The sequence below is a fragment of the Orcinus orca genome, chromosome 4, assembly GCF_937001465.1.
Source record: "Orcinus orca chromosome 4, mOrcOrc1.1, whole genome shotgun sequence".
NCBI classification, from domain to species: Eukaryota; Metazoa; Chordata; class Mammalia; order Artiodactyla; family Delphinidae; genus Orcinus; species Orcinus orca.
This window is the reverse complement of record NC_064562.1, coordinates 15917476-15944677: the sequence shown is the minus strand read 5'-3', so window position 1 is coordinate 15944677 and position 27202 is coordinate 15917476. Positions and strand designations below refer to the sequence as shown.

Below are 27202 nucleotides of genomic sequence, written 5' to 3'. Positions count from 1 at the left end.
GAGACATATACTTATGTAACACAAATGGTCTTAGAAAATCAGGTGGCAGCTCTACATAATTGTCAATTTGTGAATCAATATGCTCACTGCATGAAAGCTGATGACTATAGAAATAACTGGGTATCCAACTGTATGGTCTCTTCCTTCAGGGAATTGGTCTGTTACACCTCTTGGTCTAATTACTCAGTAAATAACTCCACCAGATGTCTTCAAAATCTCGTGAATTGAGTTTTATTTGTTTCAGCTCATTTATTTGTAAAGATTTCAAACACACACATTTTAATAGTAAGAGGAAAAGAAAGAAATCACAAAACTAAAATGAGAGTCATAAACATACTTAGGCTTGTCTTTACTAGATTAATGAAAAAGCTTTTATAGGAAGGTTGTAAATAAAGACAAAAGTGCTCTGATATGGAGCACCTCTAGCAGCTTTATGCTATCTTGGTAATGTGTGTGTGTGTATGTGTTTGTGTGTGTGTGTGTATTTTTATTTTCTTTTTAAAAGACATTTCCTCTCCATAAAGCATTATATTTTTTTACTATTTCCACATAAAATTAATTACTATTGCATATACCAATGATTAAAAATACTTCTTAAAGCAACTATAAATGAAAATATATGGCATGTTTCAAGTTCAGAAGGGAATAGAGTAGAGCTAAGGAAAGACTTATCAGCCCTAATACTTGCATAGTATTCATATTTGGAGTGGAACACAACATACATTTTTGTTGTCTTTTGTTTTGATGCAAAACTGTACAAGATAGTGAGCATCCAGGGGAATGATTACCTTTAGATTTAGGAAAAAGACAGAGATACCCACAGATACTAGTATTATTTGGTATTGTTCTTAATACACTAGCCAATGCAATTAGACAAGACAAATAATTGAAAAACATAAAAATTATAAAGCAAGTTGAAAACTATCATTTGGACAAATATGATTCTGTAGGTCTGGAAAACTTATGCAGTTTCGTAGGAAAAAATTGAAAAAACATTAAGAGAATATAGAAAAGTGGCTGATAAAAGATATACATAACCCATCAACTTTTCTAAGTACAGTCGATTCAAATGATAATGGAATAAAATAACATAATTTACAATAACAATGTAAAAAATGTAGATAGAAAGCTATCAAGAAATTTGTAGAATTTTAGAAGAATATAAAAATCTAGGGCTTCCCTGGTAGCGCAGTGGTTGAGGGTCTGCCTGCCGATGCAGGGGACACAGGTTCGTGCCCTGGTCTGGGAAGATCCCACATGCCGCGGAGTGGCTGGGCCCGTGAGCCATGGCCGCTGAGCCTGCACATCCGGAGCCTGTGCTCCACAACGGGAGAGGCCACAACAGTGAGAGGCCCGCGTACCGCAAAAAAAAAAATCTACTCAGAGACCAAAAAAAATAGAATGACTTGAATAAATAGAAAGACATATCTTGTTCTTAGATAGAAAGACAATATTTTTAAATGTTTGCTATTTGTAAATGAATCCATAAAGTCGCCAACATTGTATGAAAAATAATTTGTGTAAATAGCTGGAAGAATTATAAAATAGTAGCATAATAAGGAAATACCAGGTTTTTATAAGTGTATTATAAGGCTAAAGAAGTTTGATCATAGCAAAGAATAAGATACACAGATTAAAGGACCAAAATAGAAACTAGGAAATAAAATCTAAGGCATCTTACAATATGTTGAAGATGATTTTTAAACCCACAACGTAGGCAGTTAGAAAAGTAATAAATAAATAAATAAAGCTTGAGTTCTAGATCATTCTTTAGAATAAAATAAATTCTAGATGTTAGGGCTTAACATCATCATCATTATCATCATCACTGTCATCATTGTTGTCATTGGTAGTCATCACCATCGTCACTAGGAGAAAATTTTGGCAGTTTTTTGGTTGGTTGTTTGGTTTCAATGGTGATCAAAGCTTTTTTAATGAAGACAAAATCCAGAAGCTTTATAAGAAAACATTATTTTTTGAAAAAGCATTATTAAATTTAAATAAAGCAAGAAAAGCACAAAAACCAAGGGACAGATATATACTAATCAAAGGGCTAATTTAATTAATATATTACTAGCTCTTAAAATATGTTAAGAAAAAGATCTGCAACCCAGTATAAAAAATTGAGCAGAGTTTCAAAATGGAGGTATAGGAAAAGAAATGTAAATGGTAAATACGCATCTAAGAAAATGTTGTCAAGATCAGAACAGTTCTTAGTATACAGTGTTGATGAAGGAGTGGGATAGGGGTATTTCATACTTTGTTGATGAGGTTGCAAATTGATGTAATCTTTTTGAAGATCAATTTGAAAATACCTATCAATATTTAAATGTATACACTCTTTCACTCAGTAACTACAAGTTTAGGAACTATCTAAAAATAAAATTCCTAATGAGCACAAAGACTTGTGTGAAAGGTGGTCCATTGCACCCTTGTTGCAGTTAGCATATCAAGGGCTGATCAAGTCTAGGATGGAATACTGTGCTGCTTTGTAAAACAGTGAGGTTTCTCCATATGTGAAGCTGTAGAAAAATCTCTCAGATAAAATATGAAATGAAAACCAAAGTACAGAACATTGTGTGCAATATGTCCTTATTATGGAAAAAAGAGAATGCACATGTATTTGTCTATGCATTGGGATTTTTTTGAAAAACATACAAGCAGTTGACAGGTCAGAATCTGGGGCAGTAAGATACTTCTTTTATTGTTTGATTTTTGTTCAATCCTGTGAACATTTTATTTTCTTGATAGATAATGAAACCTGAATTTTAAAAGCCCAAACTACTTCATTGCGTCTTTTTGCCTGTTATCATAAATCTCCAATCTGTACAACTACTGGAAGTGGGGGGGTTTGTAGGCCTCATATTAGAGCTCTTTGCTTTCCTGTGAGACCAGAACAGTGTGAATGGAATTGAACTGCTCGGTTTGGGGGTTTTTTTCCTCTGAAGTTAGATTCACCTGCAACTTTGGTGCTCAACTCTTTATTTAATACAGTCTGAGTATTGTTTTGTTATGGGCCTTAGTGATTCTTAATATCAAGAAATGTTAGGATACATTGTCTTGAAATATATCACAAATTAGAGAAATTTTCTTGGCATTTTAAAAATCAGATTGGTTCTTAGATGATAGGACAGAGAGAAGTCATTGCAAAAAGTTTGTTTTTATAGGTCCCTCTACCTTAGAATAATGATATCTGGAAGCATGTGGCAATCAGGTACATTGCCTTGCAACTAAGAAAAATCAACTGCATTCAGTAAAATCTCCATCAGAAGTACGTTTTAATTAAAAAACTACAAAATAACAAAACAAAAAAGAACAAAAGTTTCTCTCCAATTCACAAAATTCTTCCTTTTAATATGCTCTCTTGCTCTGAAGTATTAAGTAAATGATTATTTATATTCACTGAGCAAAGCTATATACCATTGATCATAAAATATACTGATTAAAGATCATTCATTACTGTTACTGTTTGCTTTTCCATCATTTAAATCACGTTTGCATTTCTTGCAAATATGTAATATTAAGAAACAGAAAAGTGGAAAGCAGCATATATTAGACGGTTTAGAAATTTTCGATGTTGAGAAGCTCTTGATTTGATAATATAGTAATAAGTACCCATGTTCCTTTCAGGATTCCAAAGAAATTTTGATCTACTCAAAATTTTATGGTTACATTTTTACGAAAAGCTCAGGCTTGGTTGCTTGCTTTCTATTTACTTGAAGCCTTTTCAACCCTTGTTTCCATGGTACCTAAGATTCACCATTGAAAAGTAAATATTTCCCCTCTGTGAAGAACCAAGGGAGTTTAGAAAACCTCAGTTGCTTGAAATTTTACTAAACCCTAGGTTTTCCCTTTTCATCTTTTTTGCTCACAATAGCAGAATATTATCAATAGGACCAACACAGAGAGTTCCGAGCTTTATACTGAATGTCATGTATTATGACATTTAGTCATCACAGCAATCTTATGAGATAATTTTGGGATTCTCCTTTTGCAAATGAGAAAACTGAGGCTCAGAACCCAGGGTTCTCTGATTCCAAAGCCTCTGCTCTTGACCCTGTAGTCAGTGTCTCCCTAAATTCTACCATAACTTTGAACACATAACTAAATTGAGCTAAAAAAAGAGCTATGTAATACAATTATCCCTTTTCTCAGGAAAGGAAATCTGGTTCCAAATGTCAGCTAAACATTTATCTTTCATGGTATTCATCTCCCTTCTTGCCTTGTGTCAAGTTTTTCATATGTGACCCTTTGTGGTTCTTTAATAATTAAGATAGTGCTCATTAGGATTTGATTATTTTTATTTGTGAAGGTATTTAACATTTGGGCAAATAGCAAAATTGGAAAGAATTTCAATTGGTGAGCAACAGGTGAGCCTTAACAGAAAAAAAAGAAATTGATGAAGAGAAACTATACTTGGATACAAATTAAAGTAAATTGCCTTTACTCAAGACAGAGCTTTTAAAAAATATATTGTGCTCAGTCAGATCCCTATTTGTTACAAGAGTGGCACAGTTGAAATTCTTTGTCCTCTTGTCTTCCTATTTTAGATACCTCTTTTTCCATTCCATCAGCAAAAACAGAAATCTCAGCTTTATCCCTTCTTTCAGTAGCCAAAGTGATCATCAAATACTGCTAATTCCTTCTCAGAATTCTCCCATAAAACATCCTTCTGTTTTTAATTCTTGATGCTACTCCCCTAGTATAGGCCTTAATTATATACCTCTTAGATTATTTAAATAGCCTCCTACACTTTCTTGGTGTCAGCCTTTCTCCTCAGCAATTAATTCTCCAGGTAGTTATAGGCCTAAAGAACAGGCCCAAGTGTTTATATCATTCCATTTCTTAAAATATATGTCTTTCCTTTGTCCATGGAATAAAGCATATCCTCCTTGGTCATATATTCAAAAGCTTCAGTACAGTCTGTTCTTAATCAAACTTTCTAGCCTTATTTTAATAGTTTCTCCCCCACCGCATGCTCCGTATGCTAGGCCAGTTTGGTTTTTCCTCTTAAACTGTGTTCAGTGAACCACCAGTGTCTTATAAGTGCTATTTGGGAAAAAAACAAAAAGGAAACAAACAAAAATCTTTGTGGTCAAATAATTTCGGAAACACTGCAATAATTATATTACTCTTTTGGAGAAAATATAAAGTATATTTGCATGTAGAAGTCCCAGGAAGGTCCCAGAAGTGGAAAAATATTTTTTAACCTCATATTGTTTGGTAGCTGAACTCTTTTTCTCAGAACCTCTGTTAAAATATCATGAGAACTTAATGTCACACCAAGACATGGTTTAGAAAATGCTGCTCATACATTTTCAAAGGGAAATTATGTAAGATTTGTTTAAATTTTATTAAATGAATGCAAATACTCTACACTTTTGTGTCTTAGGATCCTAGAAGGTTTAAGCTGTGAGACTGTAACAGTCATTTAAACTCAATGAATTATTGGCATGCTTCTCATTCAATTATATTAAAGTGAGCATAATCAGTTTTCTGTTATCATGACTTAATGGTGCTACTTTTGTCATATGGAACTTTAGGAAATAGGTCTGGTCATCTCCTGGCCTATTCCTAATTTTAGTTATTTGAAAGGGACAGTTATCACTTCTCCTTTCCCAAGTTCTCTCTCCTCTTCAGTCTAAGCATTATGAGCTGAAGAGTAAGCTCCATGAATTCAGGGATTATGTCTATCTTTTTTGCTATCTAGCTCCATGCTTAACTTGGTGTTGGGTTCTTAGTAGGTGCTCAATAAATGTGTGTTGTATGAAATAATGTTTCTTTATACCATACTTTCCTCCATCCTACCTCTGTTAAAATCCTACTCATTTTTTTTTTTTTTTTTGCGGTACGCGGGGCTCTCCCTCCCTGTTGTGGCCTCTCCCGTTGCGGAGCACAGGCTCCGGACGCGTAGGCCCAGCGGCCATGGCCCACGGGCCTAGCCGCTCTGCGGCATGTGGGATCTTCCCGGACCGGGACACGAACCCGTGTCCCCTGCATCGGCAGGCGGACTCTCAACCTGTGCCACCAGGGAAACCCCAAAAATCCTACTCATTCTTAAAGAAGTATCTCAAAAGCAATATCATAGGTGAATCCTTCTATAAAACCCCAAGTCATAGCATAAACATGTCCGCATTTCACTTATGTGTGCTTCCATTTTCATTATACTCATAAATGTGAAATGTATATGTGTATTATACATAAGAAGTTATCAATATTCAGTCATTTTTGAGGTACAAAAATGGCAGTTTCTTGTAATTCAATATCATGTTATTTATGATATATATAAAATCTCTGTCTCTTCAACTAGATTGGAATGGTATGGTAGGGCCTGTGTTTTGTAAAGCTTTGCCTTTTGTAGTTTATAACATATGGCATTAAGCACAAGAGATGATGAATAAAAGTTTGTGAGATTGTAGCCATTCATCCTACTAAATTTGGGTAACTGAAATGTAGTGATACAAACTAATGATGTTTTTATTTGGAATACTTCGTAAATAGGTAATTTGAGAAATGCACAAAGCATAATCTTCTATAAGAGTAGTTACTTTACACATTAAATACACACAATTTTCAGACCAGTTGTTATTCTCCATGCAAAATAATTACTGTAAACTTAGTTCTCATTAATAGAATTAATATTTTCTAAAGGAAGTTCGGTGGGCTTTGTTTAAATTTTAGTGAATGATGCATAAAATTTGGAAGCCCTATTTGAACTTTATTCCATATTTTGTTATGTAATTCAGTGGGAGTTTTGCAAGATAGAGCCTTATATTTGTAATATGTTTGTCTGCCAATGAAGATAAATGATTCCGGAATATAAATCAATTATTTATTTGATTTCCTTCTCAAAGGTCCTTCTTTCAATACTAGAAACTAACAATTTTTCTTTTTGGTATGAGGCTAGCCCCAAAATAAAAATAGAAAACTGTCAAGGATCCATGTAGTACATTAAGGCTTTTCCACTGAGTCAATCAGGTAACTTGGCAAGAAACTAGTTACCAGTTAGTGATAACAGAATATTAATTATCCCGAAATATATACTTTTTCATATTCTTCATTTTTTAGTGCTCACAATTGATTTATCCTAATTTCACATCGACGTTTTTTTTAAACACCTGAGTTCACATGGCCAACATATCCCAGCTGCAATTACAAAAGTTGGTTGGATTGGAGTTCTAGAACTTGGATTTTAGTTGCTTTCATTCCATTCTAGCATGAAAATAGCCTTGGCTAGCTGAGTGATTTGGGCTCTCACTGTATATAAAGCTGGCTTTTGTTTCCATTCTTTTCCTAACTTACAAACAGAAGTGAGTACTTGAAAAATTGGGGGCTACACATTTGGATTCCTTTTGTTTCTAATATGTCATTGTCATGAAGTTTTTATTGTTGTTGTGTGTTTTATAATTCCAATATTTGCAAACATCAATATTATAGATTCTGTACATACTGCATGCAAAACACCCTGACTACACCATATTTACAGAACTATATAATTTTAATTCAGTTTTATCCCATGGGGAAGATTTTTAAGAATTGAATTACATACTGTATAGAAAAATGTAACACCATGTATTTTTTAATACATGATTGTATTAAACATGATTGTAGGGTAAGAACATGATTAAAGTAAAGGCAAGAACACATCACATCTTTCAATGCAGTTTTAGCTAGCTGTGTTTCATTAGAGGAAAACAGAAATTTTCTAAAATTATATACAGCGAGAGTTTTTAATGTAATGAACACAAAGGAATTCTCCCTTGCCAGATAACACTTAGGGCAAGGTTACTTGTAATGCATTACTCCTTTCTCTTCCTACCATTAAGATGAAAGCATTGATTAATACAGTGTAATCAAGAATATGCATATAAGTTGATATGTAAGGACATACATATGTATATTTGTGTGAGTGTGTTTGTGTGTGTGCCTTTCTAAATTTTGAGAAGAGAAGATCAAATGCTACCCACCCCTAGGCTCATACAGAGACTACAATAAGGAACAGGAGTCCAAGAACCATTCTTCACTAGATTACTTGCTACCCAAACAGGGCATTTCAGGAGCACAACTAGTGACTGTGTTGCTATAGCAATTTTGCCATGTGCCCAGCAACCATGCATATGCCGTGGCTTAGAGTTTTAATATGCCCACTTCAAGGTGAGAATAGCACAAGTGTTAAAAGTCATAATGTATTTTTAATCTAATGTTTGGCTAAAATATGTAAGGGTTTTGTTTGTTTGTTTGTTTTTGTTTTTGTTTTTGTTTTGCGGTACGCGGGCCTCTCACTGTTGTGGCCTCTCCCGTTGCGGAGCACAGGCTCCGGATGCACAGGCTCAGCGGCCATGGCTCATGGGCCCAGCCGCTCCGTGGCGTGTGGCATCTTCCCGGACCGGGGCACGAACCTGTGTCCCCTGCATCGGCAGGCGGACTCTCAACCACTGTGCCACCAGGGAAGCCCTATGTAAGGGTTTTAAAGAGAGTTTCTTGTTCTTTATTTTCATGGGAAGGAACATACTTAACAGAGTTCCAGATTATAATATGAAATGGATTTATCATCTTATTTAAGGAAGTTTGAGAACAATTTCAGCTTAAAAAAGAGGGTTAGCTTCCTAAAGAGCATGCCTTTCTCTCCAAATTTAAATGTTCTTTTTTGGTGTCTGTACCTATTATGCTAAATATAAATAAACCTGGTTGATAATTATGCAATAACGACCCAGGTTATTGTCCTTCTTATGTTGTGATGTCAGGAATTGTTATCCATTCTGTTTGAGGCTCTGTATCTATCACTAAATCTTCCTATTCAATATTCTCCCAATACTTGGCTCAAAATTTTCTCCCTCCTCACCCCACGTTTTTGGGGCATCTTAAAAAATGGAACAGATAAGTTTTTAGTTAAAAAAATATTGCAATCAATGAATAATCTAATGCTGAAATTTGAGGGGTGAAGCCTTTACTTGCTCTGGATTCTTTAGTCTTCTCCCCCTAATTTCGTCAATCCAGAATCATCCCTTAGCTAGGGATTTTCGGAGCCCTCTTGGGGATGCCTGTTGAAATAACCAGTCTTGCCAGTTCCTCTGAAAAGCACTATTTGGAGATACAAAACCAGCATATAAAACATGAGAACTACAGCTAGCAGAATATCAGGGTCTGGCAAAAAAGCAAGCACAGCATGTAGGAAGTATAATATCTAGCAATGAAAAACAATTCAGGTTAGGGAAGTCTTAGACTCATTCCTAATTTCATTGAGGGCTTAACCTGATTTTTGAAATCTGTTTCGGAAGAAATCTCCAAGAACATGAAAGCAAGAGCAGCAAGGAAATATTAAGGCATTTGCTGTCAACCCTGTGGCTGCATTTGACAATCATCAGTGGGAGATTTTTGAAAATACGTATGTCCTGGCCTCACCCCCAGAGAGAATGGTTTAATTGGGAACAGGGCATAGCTTTTTCTTTGTCTGTCTGCTTGTTTTAAGCTCACTAGCAATGCTAATGTACAACCAGGCTTGAAAACTGTTGAGACACTGCTGTGAAAATGCAGCATAGAGGAAGTACATAGACTTTCTATTCAAAAACCATGACCCAGATACTTTACTTGGTGCTGTAAGTAGAGATAAAACTAAGACCTGATGCACTTAAGGAGATCACAGTCTAGAGAGGTCAAAATAGAGGAGGGAAAAGAGAGAGTGGAAAAGAGTATGCTTTACTGTTTGCTTGGGTTCTCCTTTCATTATGAGAATAAATTTGTGAAACCCCTTGATATTTCCATGGTATAGAGTTACATGGTAGAGAGCCCCTGCTTTCTTCAATATCCTTTCGCCTGTCTCTGCCTATTAAACTTCTCAGGCTGAGAGATAGCAGCCTCCTGACGGAAGAGGGGGGAACTCCAGCGCTTGAGTGAATTAAAATTTAGCTGGAAAAACCCAGGGGAATGTTCTGTACAAGGCAGTTCCAGGAATGGCAGGGAATGAATGACATGCCTCTTTTTATAGCTACAGCCTTGATGATTCTAGACAATGATGCCCTCTGTTTGAAATGACATTAGTGACTAAAAGGCTACCTCCCCACACCCATCCCATGGGGCATTTGTGAAACCAGAAAAACACTGCGTGGCAGACAGCTTTTCCTCACCTTTTTGCTCTGTCAGATTCTTGAGTCTACTCTTTGAATGTACAGACAGAGAATAAATGCCCTTAGTCACTGTATTAGGTTCTGAGGGCTGCCACAATAAATTACTATGAAATTCGTAGCTTAAAACAACAGAAATTTATTCTCTTCCAGTTTTGGAGACTAGAAGTCTGAAATCCAGCAGAGTCACACTCCTTCTGGGGACTCTGGAGGAAAATCTGTTCCTTGTCTCTTCTAGCTTCTGGTGGGGGTCCCGGCATTCCTGGGCTTGTGGCCCCATCACTTCAATCTCTGCCTCTGTCTTCACATCACTTTCTCTTCTTTGTCTGTCTTATCTGTATATCTCTTACAAAGACACTTATCACTGGATTTAGGGCCCACCTTGATAATTCAAGGTCTCAAAATCCTTAATTTAACTCTATCTGCAAAACCCGTTTACCAAATAAGGTAACATTCCCCTGTTCTGGGGACTCATATGTGAACATAATCTTGTTAGGGGCCACCATTTAGCCCACTATAGTCACCAAACATCTGTCAAGAAGAAGTCACTTAATATGACAGTTGAAAAGGGCAACAAACCTTAACAGACACCACACCAACAGGACAAATAGGTGGCAAGTAAACATATGAAAAGATACTCCACATCATATATCAGGAACATGCAAATTGAAACAATGAAATACCACTACAAATCTATTCAAATGGCCAAAATTCAGAACACTGACAACACCAGTGCTGGCAAGAATGTGGAACAGCGTGAACTCTCATTTATTTCTGGTTGGAAAGCAGAATGGTACAGCCACTTGGAAGGCAGTTTAGCGGTTTTTTACAAAACAAAACATACACTTACCATATGACACAGCCATTGCACTCCTTGGTATTTACCCAAAGGAACTGAAAACTTATGTTCACACAAAATCATGGATGTTTATAGCAACTTTATTCATAATTGCCAAGACTTGGAAGCAACCAAGATGTCCTTCAGTAGGTGAATGGATAAATAAGCTTTAGTCCATCCAGACAAGGGAATATTATTCAGTGCTAAAAAAAAATAAGTTGTCATGTCATGGAAGGATAGAGAGAAATCTTAAATGCATATTACTAAGTGAAAGAAATCAATCTGAAAAGGCTACATGCTGTATGATTTCAACTATTTGACATTTGGGTAAAGGGAAAACTATGGAGACAGTAAAAAAATCAGTGGTTGCCAGGGAAGGGAAGGACGAATAGGTGGAGCACAAGAGGGTTTTTAGGGCAGTGAAACTACTCTGTATCATACTTTAATGGTGGATACGTGTCATTACGTATGTCCAAATCCATAGAACGTACAATACCCAGAGTGAACCTTAATGTGAACTATGGACTTTGGGTGATGATGTGCCAATGTAGGCCCATCAATTGTAAAAAAAAATGTACCACTCTGGTGGGAGATGTTGACAATAGGGGAGGCTATGCATGTGTGGGAGCAGTAGGTATATGGGAAATTTCTGTACCTGTCTCTCAATTTTGCTGGGAACCTAAAACTGCTCTAAAAAATAGTAGTAGTCTATTAAATACCAGGACCAGAAAAGGCCATGATAGTGGAGGCATGAGTAGCGCTGCTGGGGGCTGAAAGTGAAGGCACTTACCTGGCTATTTCCCCTCGTTTAGTCAGTATTTCTAAGTTAACTATACCTGTAGCAGGCAATGAAAGCATTTACCAGCTTTCTGAAGCCTCTCCCAATCTGTTGCGTTGTCCTGTGGGCCAGATGCAGGGAAAGAGCTGCACAGCCAGACTCTTGTGTCGCTCACTTTTCTCATGCCACGGCATCCTTGCCAGCCTCTGTGCTCTAACAGTTGTCCTGTCTCATGGAAACCTAAAAATTCTCACAGCTACGTTTCTCATGAAAACTCTTGCCCCACAGAGTTGCCAAAACCAAATCGAAATAGCCAATACAACCTAAAGAGCTGCACTTGATAATTTCTTCTACACACACACACTTTCGCTTGACCTAGCAACACAATAGGAATGTAAACACATTGTTAATGCAGTCGCTCTCAGTTGGCTTCCCAGATGGCTTAAGTTCAATAGATTTTTCCCCCTGATTTCCTCAGCTTCTCCTAGTAAGTGCTAAACAACCATTATGCCTTTTCCTGCACATTGAGATTCATCTGCAGCTACTAAACTGCCTCCAAAGTGCTTCAATTTTGCATGAGTGCTAAGCTGGGGACTGGGAGACATTACCCAGTGCTGAAGGCCCAGATCATTAGAAAGAGCATGTAAATCCTCTGAACCAGAAATAAAAAGTGCAGAGATTTCCTTTGTGAAGTCCCAACTGCAGCTTTACGTAAAACATGAACCTTTGGCAAGATTTTAGGTGTTTCTTTTTACCTTCTCAACTGTAATTTTGCCTGACTTCGGCTTATGTGTTCTCATTTTTTTAAACATTTATTTCACAGTCAGAAGCGTATGAAATAATAGCCATGCGGTGTCATTATTTCTCTTCTTAGGACAACCGGAGCCCTCTTCACTTTTAACGGGGATGGAACTTCAAAGGATTGCTAAGGGATCACCCACATGATATGTTTTTAAAACAAACCTGAGACCAGCTTTGGGGGGATGGGTGGAGATATATGAGATATGTGCAGGGGACATAAATCTATATTATTTAAATATAGATGTAGGAAGTGTACCGATACTGGATTATGGAGAGAGGTTGGGGTAGAATCAGAAGAGGATAGGGAAAATTATTAATGAGAAAGAGGTGGTTGTGTTCTCATTTTTCAATAGATACATCCCTGTACATTATTACCTAGAAGTCTTATTTGTGTTTTTCAAGGTGAACATCATTTTATCTGTACTTGACCTGTTTCCACCTCTGCTATCCTCCCAGCCTGCTTGTCAGACTACCTCGCTGCAAATTAGAAGCGAGCGTGTGGTCAGCTAGAGCAGTACCTGTGGGAGAGTGGGCCCAGGAGGGCTGGAATTCTGAGTGTCCTGCAGCTCTGTCTGCTGTGGGGCTGGGCTGGGGCCCTAAGCCCGTGGAGTCGTGACAAAAGCTCTATGATGGGAAGGTTGACTCTCCATCCTCATTCAGTATTTCCTTTGCAGCAAAATTTTCTGAACAGTTATGAGAACATTTTACATTTTCGTCTATAGTATATCCATTCAAGAGTAATAAACCAGGCTCCTTTCACATGATTGGTCTGTAATTATTTCTCTTTTTCTATATATGTATGTAATAACTCAGGCTATCTTTAAGATTCTGATAGCAAAAATATACATTTAAGATGAGATACAGCAGTTCACTATTTATCTCTAAACATATTTCCAAGGACATTTATTTATTTATTTTAATTAATTAATTAATTATATTTCTGGCTGCGTTTGGTCTTCGTTGCGGTGCGCGGGCTTCTCATTGCGGTGGCTTCTCTTGTTACGGAGCACAGGCTCTAGGCCTGCGGGCTTCCGTAGTTGTGGCTCATGGGCTCTAGAACGCAGGCTCAGTAGTTGTGGCGCACGGGCTTAGTTGCTCCCTGGCATGTGAGATCTTCCTGGACCAGGGCTCGAACCCGTGTCCCCTGCAGTGTCCACTGCCCCACCAGGGGAGTCCTCCAAGGACATTTATTAACCACTGATTTATTCAACACTGCGTATGCAAGTGGGATCTGACAGAAATGTGACTAAATGGGCTTGTAGGGTAAGAAGTAAATGCATTCCAACTTGGAAGTGAAAAGAAAATACTAGATGAATGATATGCATGTAAATACACATAGTATTATTTGGTGCGTATGTATACTGCCTGTATAACATACCCACTTTATGCTGAAGCCCAGTTTTGTTTGTCAGCATGTTGTATCTATCCTTCAGACTGCACAGTCCTATCCATTAATTTCATTTTACTATTTTTTTCTGAAAACCCAGCTAATCATGCAAATGTCATCTTTATTAGTGTATCATCACAAAATATTAATTATTGTGGTTCCACACCTTATGACACTGAACTGCACATATGAAATAGCTAGCTTTCCCGTTCTCCCATAGAGATTGTCTATCCACTAGGGTATGTATCCTTTGAAGGGAATTCATTTATAAAAGAAAGGAAAAGAACAAAACTTTACCTGGAGATATGAACAGACACATGATTGAAGCTGTTGGTTCAGTTGGCAGTATTATACAGTTACATAAATATCTCAGGAAATCGGAGCTCGTGGTGGGAAACAATCATTTTTCCTTCTTAATTTTTCTTTGTGATGCTGGTGCAGAATGGACGTGAGGACATTACAAGTTACACACGACATTCAGAATCAGGCATCACTCGTACATTATTTCAAGTTTTAGTTTTCTTATCTCTTGTGAAAACATCAAAATAAGATGTTGGACTGTAAAGAAAATTATAATAGTAACTAAACATTATAACCTAGATTTTCACATCAATTTCTTCAACATTTATTTTAGAAATAGTATTTTGAAAAACTGCAAGTACACTATTTGAAAATATTTTTCTTACATAATAAGCCAATTATACTGTTTTATAGCATTTGGGGCATAATATTAAAAGCACACATTCAGATATTTGAAAACTGAATTATATGGTAGAAGGCCATCTAATATTTATGTCGTATTCTCTCCTTCCTGGGCACACAGGAATATTACAAGTTCCACTTCCTTGCTGTGCAGCTTGGCCAAGTGATTACTTCTAGCCCATGGGCTATGAGTGAGCTATGTTGAACTTCAGAGACAACCAAGCCTTTTAAGAGCAGGTGTGAGCTCTCTGTGCTCTCTTCTCCTTGCTTGGAGACCCTGGTAGCCATAGTTGAGAAGATGTAGGTTGAAGAAGGATGTAGCCTGAAAATAGCTGCCCTGAAGACTTCTGTGATGGAAACATAGACTTTAATTTTGTAAAGCTCTGAAATGAAGGGCACTGTGTAGTACACAGCATGGCATAAACTATTTTAGCTTCTGAAATCACATTAGTTAGGCCAGTTAGTATCGTATTAAGGGCTTACTCTGCTAAGAGTTTTACATGTATCACCTCATTTAATCCTTAAAATAACCCATTGAGTTAGGAATTTTAATTCCTATTTTCTTGTTGAGGAAAGTGCTATTTAGTGAGGTAGAGGAATTTTCCCAAGGTCATACATCTAGTCATTTGAGGAACTAGAATTTGAACCAAGTTCTTCTCCAAAGATCATACTCTCAATTAAGTTAATTGCCAAGGATGAATTAAACACAAGGTTTTACTGGCAAATAATGTAGCAGTATTGTCTTCTGGAATTCTACCTAAAGCCTTATGTTTATCAAAAACTAAGTATATGTAACTTAGAATCAGCAGAAGGTCAAAGAGGCATTCTCTGCATTTAAAAAAAGGAAAAACAGTTTAAGTGCATTATACTCATTTGCGTTATTTTATTAAATCATCTTTCCCTTTGGAATAATAAAAGAAAAATTTGAGGCAGGGATCTCAGAATATATAAAAATATTTTGGAAATATCAGAACAAATAGTTATTTCTCAGTCTCTGTAAAGTTCAAATTGAAAATTGTTTCAGCAGGAGTTCAGTACATACTCCTGGCTTGAAAATAGGAACTGCTAATATTTTTCATCTCTACTTAGAATTTCACAAGTTAAATTTTTTCCTTCTTGTAAATTGAGTCATTCTCGCATACTGGAATTCTTTTTTAAAAGGATAAGAAAAAAGGATCTTCTCACTGATACTTGATCTGTTTTCACTCAGCTATTACTGGAGGCCCAACAATTTTGGAGGCTCTAAAAAGCATTACAATAACTCCACTTTTTGTTCCCTGTTCTTAGTGCGAATAGCAAACATGTTCAAAATTTAAATCAGAGCTGTGTTTGATTATGTCTTTCTGGCTAGGATAGGAGGTACAATTGCCATCATGACTGAAAGTTCCTTTCCTCTAAAGTCTAAGGGAACACAATCACATATCTTTTAAATAAGTATATCATAGTGTCCTGGGGGAAATATTCTTTCATTAATTCAACAAATATTTATTGTATGCCTACAGTATGTACCAGGTATTATTCTAGGCCACAGCAACATCAGGTAACACACAAAAATTTCTACCCTGATGGAACTCGCATCCTAGTTGGAAAGTGAAGAAAGACTCTAGAAAACGTGATTGTGTTTATCAATTTTAAATCTTCTCTAAACGATGGAAATTTGCTTATTCTGCCCCAAATTAGTCAGAACTACCCTAGTTAGTTATTTCTATTCAGTTGCTTTGTGTCCCTGCCTCACCTGGGAACTGGGATAGGGATGTAAGAAACTCCTAATGGGCGAGCTGTGCAAGCTTCGTTACTGAAATCAGTGGAGTCTTCACTCATCCCATCAGGGTAGCTTTACTCTATCTGTGCTTTAATATAGTAGGGACCTAGGGGGTGAGTAAAGTCCTGGGTGATTTGGCTGAAGGACAGGAAACTTAAAGGCAAATCACTAGAACTTATTCCTGCTGTTCAGATTTCATTTCTAAATATCATAGCCACATCTGCATTGCCCTGGACAGTTCACATCCCCACCCAGACTGAACTCTCCCAACTCTGTTGAAAATTTCCCAAACCAGCCATGTCTTTCTCATCTGGGTATGTGACTAATACAATTTCCAGTCAGGGTGTTCTTCCCCCCCTTCCCCTCCCTTAAAACTATGTTAGTACCTCCAATGGTAATTTTGTTAACAGAATATAGTTTTATTCTCAATTACTATTTTATAGGATATTTAAAAGGAATTTTATAGATTTCAAGATCTTTTGTAGGTGTTATTCCATTTCTTTCCTCACAAACCAATGGTACGAACAAATTCTTAACTTTATTTTACAAGTTGGGAAACCAGGGCTTGATGGATTTAAGACTTTCCAGAAGTCAGATAGTATATACAAAGCAGGAATTTATTCTCTTATCTAAATAAATCACTGGGTTGCTGTGTATTAGACAAGTATTTGTCTAGTCCCTCAGTTGTCATAATAATTGTCTGGATGATTTGAATTTTTTTTTTAATGAGCATTTATAGTTTGACTTAAAAATTTTTTTAAGGAATATGAAATGTATTGCTTTTAAGGTAAACCAGTAGCTGTCCCCAATCTCCTACATATGAACTGTTGTAAGTGGCAGTCACTCCAGAGGTGATGGCTCTTAATGCTTGTTTCTAAATCATTTGGGATAAGAAAAAACTAAAAGCCTGACAGTATGAGTAATTAGTATTCTGAATATATGTACCTGATTTTTATCATCAGACTCTTTTCAGAGGGTCACCAAGAATATTGCTCTTAACACTTATGATTAATGACTTGTTGTAAGATCATTGATCTGAAAAGAAATTTATAATGATAATTAAAATTAAAATTGGTAAAATTCAATTTAAGTAAATCAGATTAGTTTTGCTTACTAGTAAAGTCATATTAATCTTCCTAAAGGATATGTCATTTTTAAAAATGTCATTTCACCACTGTTCAATTTTCACAGGCTCCCTTCTCCACAATACAGTCTTCTGTAACTTGCATGCAAGGCTCTCCAGGAATCTCTCTTCTAATTCCATGGTCTTATTTCTTTACTTAATTCATGTAAACTACTCTGCACAGTGGTCACCATGCTTTTTCATCTCTGCCCTTTGGCTTCTTGCTGTTCTCTTCTCCTCAAGTGTCTTTGATTCCTCTTTAAATTTTTAAACCCAAACCATGCTTCAGCTTAAAACTCAAATATTCCATTCCCCAGGTTTCCCGTGATCTCTCCTTCTAAAGCAATTTCACTATAGCTTTCTTTATGGGGTTTTCAGAATTTTCCAAACAATGGATTACTTTTATTCAATAGATCAACATCTGGTGAATGCTAAACAAAACCTCATTGAAAGCCATGATGAAATGGGTTCTGTGTTTATGTTGACTGTAGGGTTCTATGGTTTAATAAATTTGGGGGGAATGGTGGCAGTCCGAATTAAACCTACTTCTTTATGTCAGAACTTCTGACCAATGTCTTCAGTATACTAATGGGCACTCTGAGTTTCTAAGAGAAAGTTGTATTAAGCAGAAATCCCCAAACTTATTTGAGCAAAACCCACTTTTTTAAGACACAGTTTAAGGAATATTGGTATAGTGAAAGGAATAGGAACACTGGATTCAGACAAATGTGGATCTAAATCCTGATTTCAGTAGTTATTAGCTGTGTGAACAATTGTTTAAATTCTGACCTCCACGCCTTACCTGTATTAGAGGTGTAACAATATCAATCCCAAGGATTATTATGCAGATTAACTGAGACCCATGGTAGATGTTCAATAAATACTAGTTACCTTTACTGTTCTGAGTTACAATTAAATTTACCTGTAGCTTGGATTTAACACTACTTTGTATTATAGCTATAACAAACAAATCATTCATTCATTTAACTTACATTAACTAGACAAATATTTGTGCCAGTTACTATACTGATGGATATACAGTGCATATCACAGAGCCCCTTTACTCAGTAAGCTACTATTTTTATCTCTAGTATCAGACAGTAAACTTCTGAAAAAGGGATCCATAAGCATTTCATCTCTATGCCCACCTTGGAAACTACTATGCCTGAAACAGGTGCTCAAGAGCAAGCGCCACAATAGAATGTAACCCATAGGAGGACAGAATCCTTATCTATCTTCTTTACCACTGTATCCTCAGCACGTAGAAGAGTGCGTGGCACATAGTAGAGTCTCAACAAATACCTATTGAATGAATGACTGGACAAAAGTAATAGTAAGGTCTATAATTCATAAGTCCACAGTTCACTAATCTACAATAACGTGTTATTATTCCCCACCCTTATTGACAGGAATCTTTTTTTAAAATTTTGTTAAAATTACTTCTATTGAAATTACTGACAAATTACATGAAATAGGGACAGAAAGGAATGCATGTAGTTAGATTTAAATAATGATTAAGAATTATACTTTTAAAGAAAAATGTTGGAATATGCATTCAAATATATATAATGTTTGATGTTTTAGGAAAACTATTTAGATGAGTAATATGTTTGCTTTCTCAGTGGAATGTGCTTTGTGTCCTTCCAAATTGAACACATTACCATCATCATATTTTCACAGAATAGCTTCTTTATATTCTAAAGAACATTGACATATGAGAAGAGATTAATTACAGAAAGCATTTTAGTTCCCATTTTGGTCTCAGAAAGGCTTCTTGGAACAGAGATTCAATAGGTTTTTCATCACCAAAGTCAAGAATTGGAATTACATGATGGGCCAAAGCTGGTAAGATTAATTTCTGTCAACTCATTCATACAACTCTATAAGTAAGAGAAAATACTTCGTATACCCACCACTCCAATTATTCTTCATACTTACAGCCCTAGGTTTGATGGGGTTAGAAAGTCAAATCAGAAGTAGGGGGCTTCCCTGATGGCGCAGTGGATGAGAGTCCGCCTGCCAATGCAGGGGACACGGGTTCGTGCCCCGGTCTGGGAAGACCCCACATGCCGCGGAGCGGCTGGCCCGTGAGCCATGGCCGCTGAGCCTGCGTGTCCGGAGCCTGTGCTCCGCAACGGGAGAGGCCACAACAGTGAGAGGCCCACGTACCACAAAAGGAAAAAAAATAAATAAATAAAAAGTAGGAGCACTGGTTCTCCTGTAACATCTAAAACCTGACACTCCTAAAAAGAAAAGGGAAAAACAGTGTTAGCATTGTCAGGGTAGGTATCATTTGTCATTCTATTTTAATATAATCTTGCAATTAAATTTTCAAGTTTCAGGGGGGAAGACTGCGTTTATCTATGGTTGTCATATAGCTTTCTAGAAGCACTAGATGTCTTCCCACTCCAGATACATAATCCAATGAATAATTTTTTCTCAGCTCTGGACAAAACAAAAATAAAACAAAACACAAATCCCCATTGGACACAGAATGCCAAACCAGAACCAAGTGACTAGAAACTATCACATAAAAGGTAATCAAGTCAATGGCCTAGGTATGAAATGCTTCCAGGCAAATCTCTTGAACCACTCAGTCCCAGCCATGTTATTCCTTGACTTTTAGGTAAATTCATCTTGATCACAAAGATAGTAAACGTAACTTTAACAGAATTATACTCATAGTAAATCAAATACACTGGTAAGTTGCAATTCCCAATTACACAAAATAATTTTAGTTAATTAGATGGGCTGTTTATATATTAAATATTATATTAAAAATTCAAGGAAAACATTTCAGAGAGGTTGGTAAATTATGCGTTTACAGTGTCTTCTTTTCCTGATGTACTTTAAAGATTGTCAAATGACTTCATGTGGCGTAAAACAATGTCTTAATTATAAAGTTCTACCTTTTGAGTTTTCATATTTTGATTATCTTAGTAAGAGTTATAAGTTGCTAAAATAACTATCAGTTTATTTATGGTATGACATCCTTTTAAACAAAGATAGCATTTTGTGTGGTTAAATTTATATTAAGACATCTTGAGCTGATATGTTTCATATTTTAGATATTAGTGAAAACTAATAGGGTCAAGCTCTGGAAAAAAGCATGAAAAAGAGACCACACTAATTCAATAAAATGTAATATATTCCAGAACATCCTTCCCTGCAGCTTTGTGCATTTCCCACCAATCTATGTACTAACTTTGAATGTACTGTAATGAGATTTGGTAGAGTCACCTCTGCAGCTCTTCTCCCAATAGAGAGAGTGCCGGAAGAAATAGAATTGCCAGGTCTGCACAACATGGTGTCTCAAAACTTCCCTTTGCGTATGAAAGATAAAGTAATTGGGAGGAATGAGAAATGCAACTCAGGTGCACATAATACTTAAGTCTAACATGAGGTGAGGATGCTTTTTAGTGAAACATACATGGGGTATTAGAAGATGCAGATTTGATGAGGGTATTTTAAAAATATTTAAGATAATGCATGATTTTTGAGTATCACCTAATAAACATGATAAATGAATAGCACAAGGCTGGATGTGATATTTTATACATCTTTACATTTCTGGCACAACATAATTTTTGACATTAGTGGACTTTTAATATTTGTTGACAGCACTGCAGATTACATTTCTGGGGGAATTTGGATATTGTTTTAAATAATTATGCAACAAGATTGATCATGGATTTTTGATCACATTATAATAATCTCTAGAAAAACATTATTTGTGGTGCTTGACTTATGAAGTTAAATTTATGCTAAAGATAAGGAATAAATGCCAATTACCAGATTTTATTGCTAAATTTATGTATAGCCTCACAAAGATCCAATCAGAAGGTGGCATTTGCATCTGAATTTCTAAAATCATGTGAAACTCCCTATTAACAAGTTCGTGCTCATTATGAAACTTCTTGGTAAAGTATGCTAATTACTTTGCTGCACTCTGTCTCCCAAACCACAACGATTCCTATTATAAAAGCAAATCACTGCAAACTTCAAACAGCATGCATCCTTGAGATGCCGCTATTAAAGGAAGAACAGTGATGGGAAATCTTTGACGTTGTCAGACAGGATGGAAAATACACATTTGTATTTGAGTAAATCCTGTAGACCGAAGCATTTCCCCCCACCCTTAAATAACCTGAAACCAATTTCAAGTTCCCAAATGCTCTTCAAAGCAACCTGCTTGGAAGTAATGCTGATGGCATTTCAAATTTCAAGGCAGGTTGCTTTTTCCATCTCAAGACTTCAAGCAGATTGGAAATTGCACTTTCAAAGAAAAAGGATATTACCTACTTTTAGCCAAACCACTAGCCTCTGGTTTGATGAACAAAATGTCATAGGTAACGAACTTACCTATGGTAATGAAAAGATGATATGTAACTGAGTAACTCAGAGTCTGAATAATGCAGCTAAGTCTAGAGAATTCTAAAATGTAAGTGTTTAGATAACTTCATGCTCCAGTTTTTTCTTGTTCTGGTGTTGTTGACCACACGTTGGAGTGTAAACTTTGGGCATGTGGCAGGTCCAGTGTACAGAGCTGTAATTAATCCATCTCCTCCTGGATGGGCATCTGTGAAGCTGAAGACAAAAATCGGTGTGTGCTTGACTCCTGTGCCCATGGGGAGCCTGGGCCACACAATTCAGAACATTCATATGATGAATAATCCCTGTAGCAGGCGGGTCTGTGACTTCTTAAGAGGATTTAGACGTGTGCTCAGTAGAAACATCCATGAGCCTCTTAGGGCAAAAGGATACAGTGGCCCTCATGAAGTTCTCCTAGCATTTAATTAGGTTTCCTGTAATTGCTTTAAGTAAAAGGTGGTGGGGGGGGGGCGGGCGGGGAATGAAACCTGAAGTTATCATCTTGGGACACAAAATATTTGTATGCGGTTTTACTATCCTGAGCCCGTTTGTTGCTGCTCTACATTTTGGAAAGAACCATTATAGTTCTAAGGAAATACTGCAGGTTTATCCGCCCTTTGGTGACTGCAGCAACCTTTAGAGGAAGAGTTTCGTTTCCAGTAACTGACTTTCTGCATGAACAGAGAAGGTATAAACAAGTAAAACAGACAAGAGTATTAAACACCAGAGAGTGGAGTAAAAAGAAAGGAGGCAGGAGAGGAGGGAAGGCTCTGCCCCATCTTTGCACAGATTTCTAGATATCAGAAAAATGAGAACAATTACAATGAGACAGGAAAATGAAAGGCCCAAGCAAGGACCAGGAAAAAGGAAGGAAATTAGTGTTATTTGTTAATAAGTTGGTTTTTTACTGTGGAGACTTGTTTTATTGGTTAGACATTGGCTAAAATAATATAGTAATCTTTTCATAGAAGGGTGGGGGACTGGGATATGCCAGTTACTTGAAAATTCTTTTTAAACTAATCACTCTATAAACATAAAAACGTTACTAATTTCCAAAATGTTAAAATAATACTTAATAAACTTTTGTAAATAGAGTCGCCCCATCAGGATTTTGCCATGCCTTGGGCTTATCAAACCCACTTTCCTGGGCTTCATTGCAGTTCAGGGACTCACAAGTGGACCTAAGGACTTAGTTGTTTCTGTGACTCAACTCCCGTCAGCTTGTGACAGGAAGAATTGTTTATCCTCCAGTGGGTCAGCACCTACTATCGTTGGGTGGTTGTTAATTTCCCTGAGTGCTTTTACCCGTATGAACATGTCCTAGATTTTAGGGTAAGTACTGGAATACCCCTTTTTAGGCTCTCCAGATGACACCTCTTTCATGTTACTTATACCAAGAAGTCATGATCAAACATTTTAAAATATCATAACTTTTAGGAACTAGTTAAACTTTATATCTTGTACATATCATTATACCATATATATCGTATATATATTTATATATGTATATTTTAAAATTCTCATCTGATTATGTCATCTTCTTGCTTAAAACACTTGGTTCTCAGAAAGAAAGCCCAGATCCTAAATATGGTGTACAACAGTGGTTCTCAAACTGTAGCATGCATCAGAATTCTTGGAGGGCTTGTTAAAATATTGCTGGGCCGAACTCTCAATTTTTCTTGTTCACTGAGTCTGGAGTGGGGCCCAGGAATTTGCATTTTCAACAAGTTCCCAAGTGATGTTGATAAAGCTGTTTTGTGGGCCATACTTGGAGAACTGCGGGTTTACAAGAATGTATATAAAGTGGTCCCTTTCTTGTCTCTAGTTTCATCTCATGCTAGTATTCTCTGTGTCCAGTGCTCAGTTGTCTTCTCCTGGGTTCTCAGTCTCCTCCTTCCCTTTCCTACTTCTTCCCATGTGCCCTGTCCATCTCCCCATAGGATTTAATCAACCGAAATCATGTTGGAGCCTTTTATGTATCCTCCTCCCCAAAATAAAAGTTCATTGAGGGCAATGACTATTTTACTCATCAGGGTTTCACAAGTACCTAGTGCAATATGTTCTACATAAGTGATACTCAGTAGATATTTGGTGAATGAATGAATGAATAAACATTACAGAGTAATACATTTAACTTTTCTTACTGTGCTCATGCTTGACCCAGAGCAAATTCTCCTACTCCCTAAATGGTGCCCCTGCCAGTTCTCTCAATAGACACTCCATGCTGGAAGTATGTGCAAGAGAACTGGCAGTTGCCCACATATATTGTTCAGATAATCCTTCTTGCTCGTGCAAAGAGGCATACTGCAGGATGAATACCCCTAAAATGATAATCCCAGATTCTTAGTTCAATTTTTGTTATTTTAGGATTACATAATACTGTGAAATAAATTCCAGTTATTTGAGCATTTTAACTAGAAGCCACTTTATTTTTAACAGGATTTTGGTTACATTGTTATTATAGAGAAACACTTGGGCTTTCAAAATATTACTCATGAAAACCTTAAAGTCATACATTCTTTGGATAGAACAGCAGAGGTTTGTTAACTAAGGCTAGTATTTCTTTTAAGAAAAACAATGTACCTTAATAATAAACAAAGCTGGGCTTCCCTGGTGGCTCAGTGGTTGAGAGTCCGCCTGCCGATGCAGGGGACACGGGTTCGTGCCCCGGTCCGGGAAGATCCCACATGCCGCGGAGCGGCTGGGCCCATGAGCCATGGCTGCTGAGCCTGCGCGTCCGGAGCCTGTGCTCCGTAGCGGGAGAGGCCACAACAGTGAGAGGCCCGCGTATCGCGTACCGCAAAAAAAAAAAAAAATAATAAACAAAGATGTTTAAAATGACTTAGTTTTAAAAAACCACCACATATTTATAAAGGACTAGGTCATATAATAAAAACTGATACACATATTTGTGCATATAAATATATATATATCGACGATTTATATACTTATGATTATAGTTTTTTGGTCATTCTCTCTCATTTCATGTAAAGAATTAGGTAGACTTAGTTATTGTAAAGCTATGTACAGCATATGGGTATCTTACTCACAACCTGTATAATTAAGATAGAATCCTTAGAAGATGTTAAATTCAAGTTACTGTTTCAATACACAGAGGAAGATACCTTGGTGGAGGGTGAATGTTATGCTATAACGGGAAAGGTGTAATTCTGTGGAGTGATAGACCAAGTCCACTTTCATTATCTGGTGAATCCAGAGATTTGAAATAGCAAATAAGAGAATGAAAAAAGTGTGGACAAGTAACTGGATCCAGAGGAAAATCAGAGGAGATAAGAGGCAATATCTAGGACGTTGGTCTATGGCATCAAGAAGGATCACTGGAGAAAAAATATATGTATGGTGTTTTGTTAATACAAGTCTTCTCCTGACTTAAATCTTCCTTTGCCTTGGCAGGTCTCATTGTCCGGGAAGTAAGCATTGAGATTTCACGCCAGCAAGTGGAAGAACTCTTTGGGCCTGAAGATTACTGGTGCCAGTGTGTAGCCTGGAGCTCGGCGGGTACCACCAAGAGCCGGAAGGCCTACGTGCGCATTGCATGTGAGTCACAGGGCAGGGGCACCGTGGATTCCAGAAACTGATGGAAAATGGGAAAATTTAGACCATAAGTGCTCTAGTGTCAAAGAACCCTGGTTAAAAATTGCTCCCAGGTTTCTGAATTTGAGCTACACTTTCCCTTTAAGTCACCAGAATACCATTTTATTTTGTTTCAAGCACTGAGTAATTTTCCTTTATGGGTGTGAAAGAATTCGTGCTACTTTCAAAAGATTGAATTTTCTTTTTTAATCTGGTAGTAATTAGGCTATGGGAAAACCAACTCTATTCCTTTAATGAGTTTATTCTGCCAATCTGTTAGGACAGTGTTGACTAGTTTTGCTCTTAGAAATAGAAATCACCCAGACAGTTTCTCTGTTTATTTTAGAACTGTTCTAGTGCATCAGAATACACCACTGTTTTCCAAACTGTGCTAATTTCTAGAGTATTTGTGTTGAAGGAGAGGTTAAAAGGTGCCTCACACACAAAAAGAGTGTTCCATAATCAATAAACGTGGGGAATACCTTTTTTTGGGACAAAGTTAAAGAGGTTTCTTCATTGCAAAACTTTCCAGATTCCTTAATATGCTAATGTGCATATTATCCCCAAGGAGGAGATGTAGTCTGCAGCTCTTTCTGCAGACCCTTTTCTCAACAAGTACTATTCACACCTTGAGCGGCATGAATGCTGCTTTAACCTGTCTTTAGGTTCCATACTGAGAAATTTTCTCAAGTATGAGACCACTGAAACCCATGTAAATTTTATTACCTGAATTCCTTTGCATGTCTGTATTTTACTAAATTTCAATTTGCATTGATGTCAATTGTCACTTACCTGTAATATGTCACTAAGTCCCAACAATTTTGGCTCTGATGCTTCCCCCAATTCTGTTCTCGCCTCTTCCTTCCCTTCTGCTTGATCTAGATCCCAACCGTTGCAAACACTTCCCGGTTAGTCTCCATGACTCGAGTCTTTTCCCTTTTCTAATCCTTCTTCCATATTACCACAAATGCAAGATTTCAGAAGATTCCTAAAACTCAGGTCTCATCTCAGCTCCCTCCATCTCTGCTAAATTTTTATAGTGGCTCGTGAGATAAAGTCAAAATTTCTAGCAATGGTATATATCACTGTATTAGTTTGCTAGGACTGCCATAACAAAATTCCACCGACTGGTGGCTTAAACAACAGAAATTTATTTTCTCACAGTTCTGGAAGCTAGAAGTCCAAGAGCAAGGTGCTGGAAGTATTGGCTTCTGAGGCCTCTCTCCTTGGCTTGTACATGGTCATCTTCTCCATGTCTTCATACTGTCTTCCTTCTGTAACTGTCCACATCCAAATCTCTCTTCTCATAAGGATGCCAGTCATATTGTTTAAGGCTACCAGTATGGCCTTAATGGCCTCATTTTAACTTAATCACCTCTTTAAAGGCCATATCTCCAAATAAAGTCACATTCTGAGGTACTAAGGGCTAGGATTTCAACATGTGAATTTTGGCAGGGGGTACACATTTCAGCCCATAACAACCATATTTCATTGTTTACATAAGGTAACCTAAATTTCCAGCTCTGACCACAAAGAATGTCTCCAATCAAGTCACACTAAATTAGAAATACTTCCATTTCTATATTTTCCAGCTATTGTTCATACTGAAAGGTTTCACCTTTCTCTTACTTCCTTTCATTATTTGTAAAAACTTATTTATTCAATGAATATTTAGTAGGCATTTACTCTGTTCTTGGGACAATTGTAGGTATTGGGTATGGAGCC

General features: G+C 36.9%; 1 protein-coding gene across 2 annotated transcripts in view; it reads left to right on the top strand.

Moving 5' to 3' along the window:
• UNC5C (unc-5 netrin receptor C) overlaps window positions 1-27202 on the top strand; it is a 393266-nt gene that overhangs the window by 235625 nt on the left and 130439 nt on the right. For both annotated transcript variants that reach the window (XM_012535635.3, XM_004276993.4), the window contains exon 3: window positions 25298-25441. In XM_012535635.3, the coding sequence (XP_012391089.1) occupies window positions 25298-25441 (144 nt within the window). The remainder of the gene's footprint in view (window positions 1-25297; window positions 25442-27202) is intronic.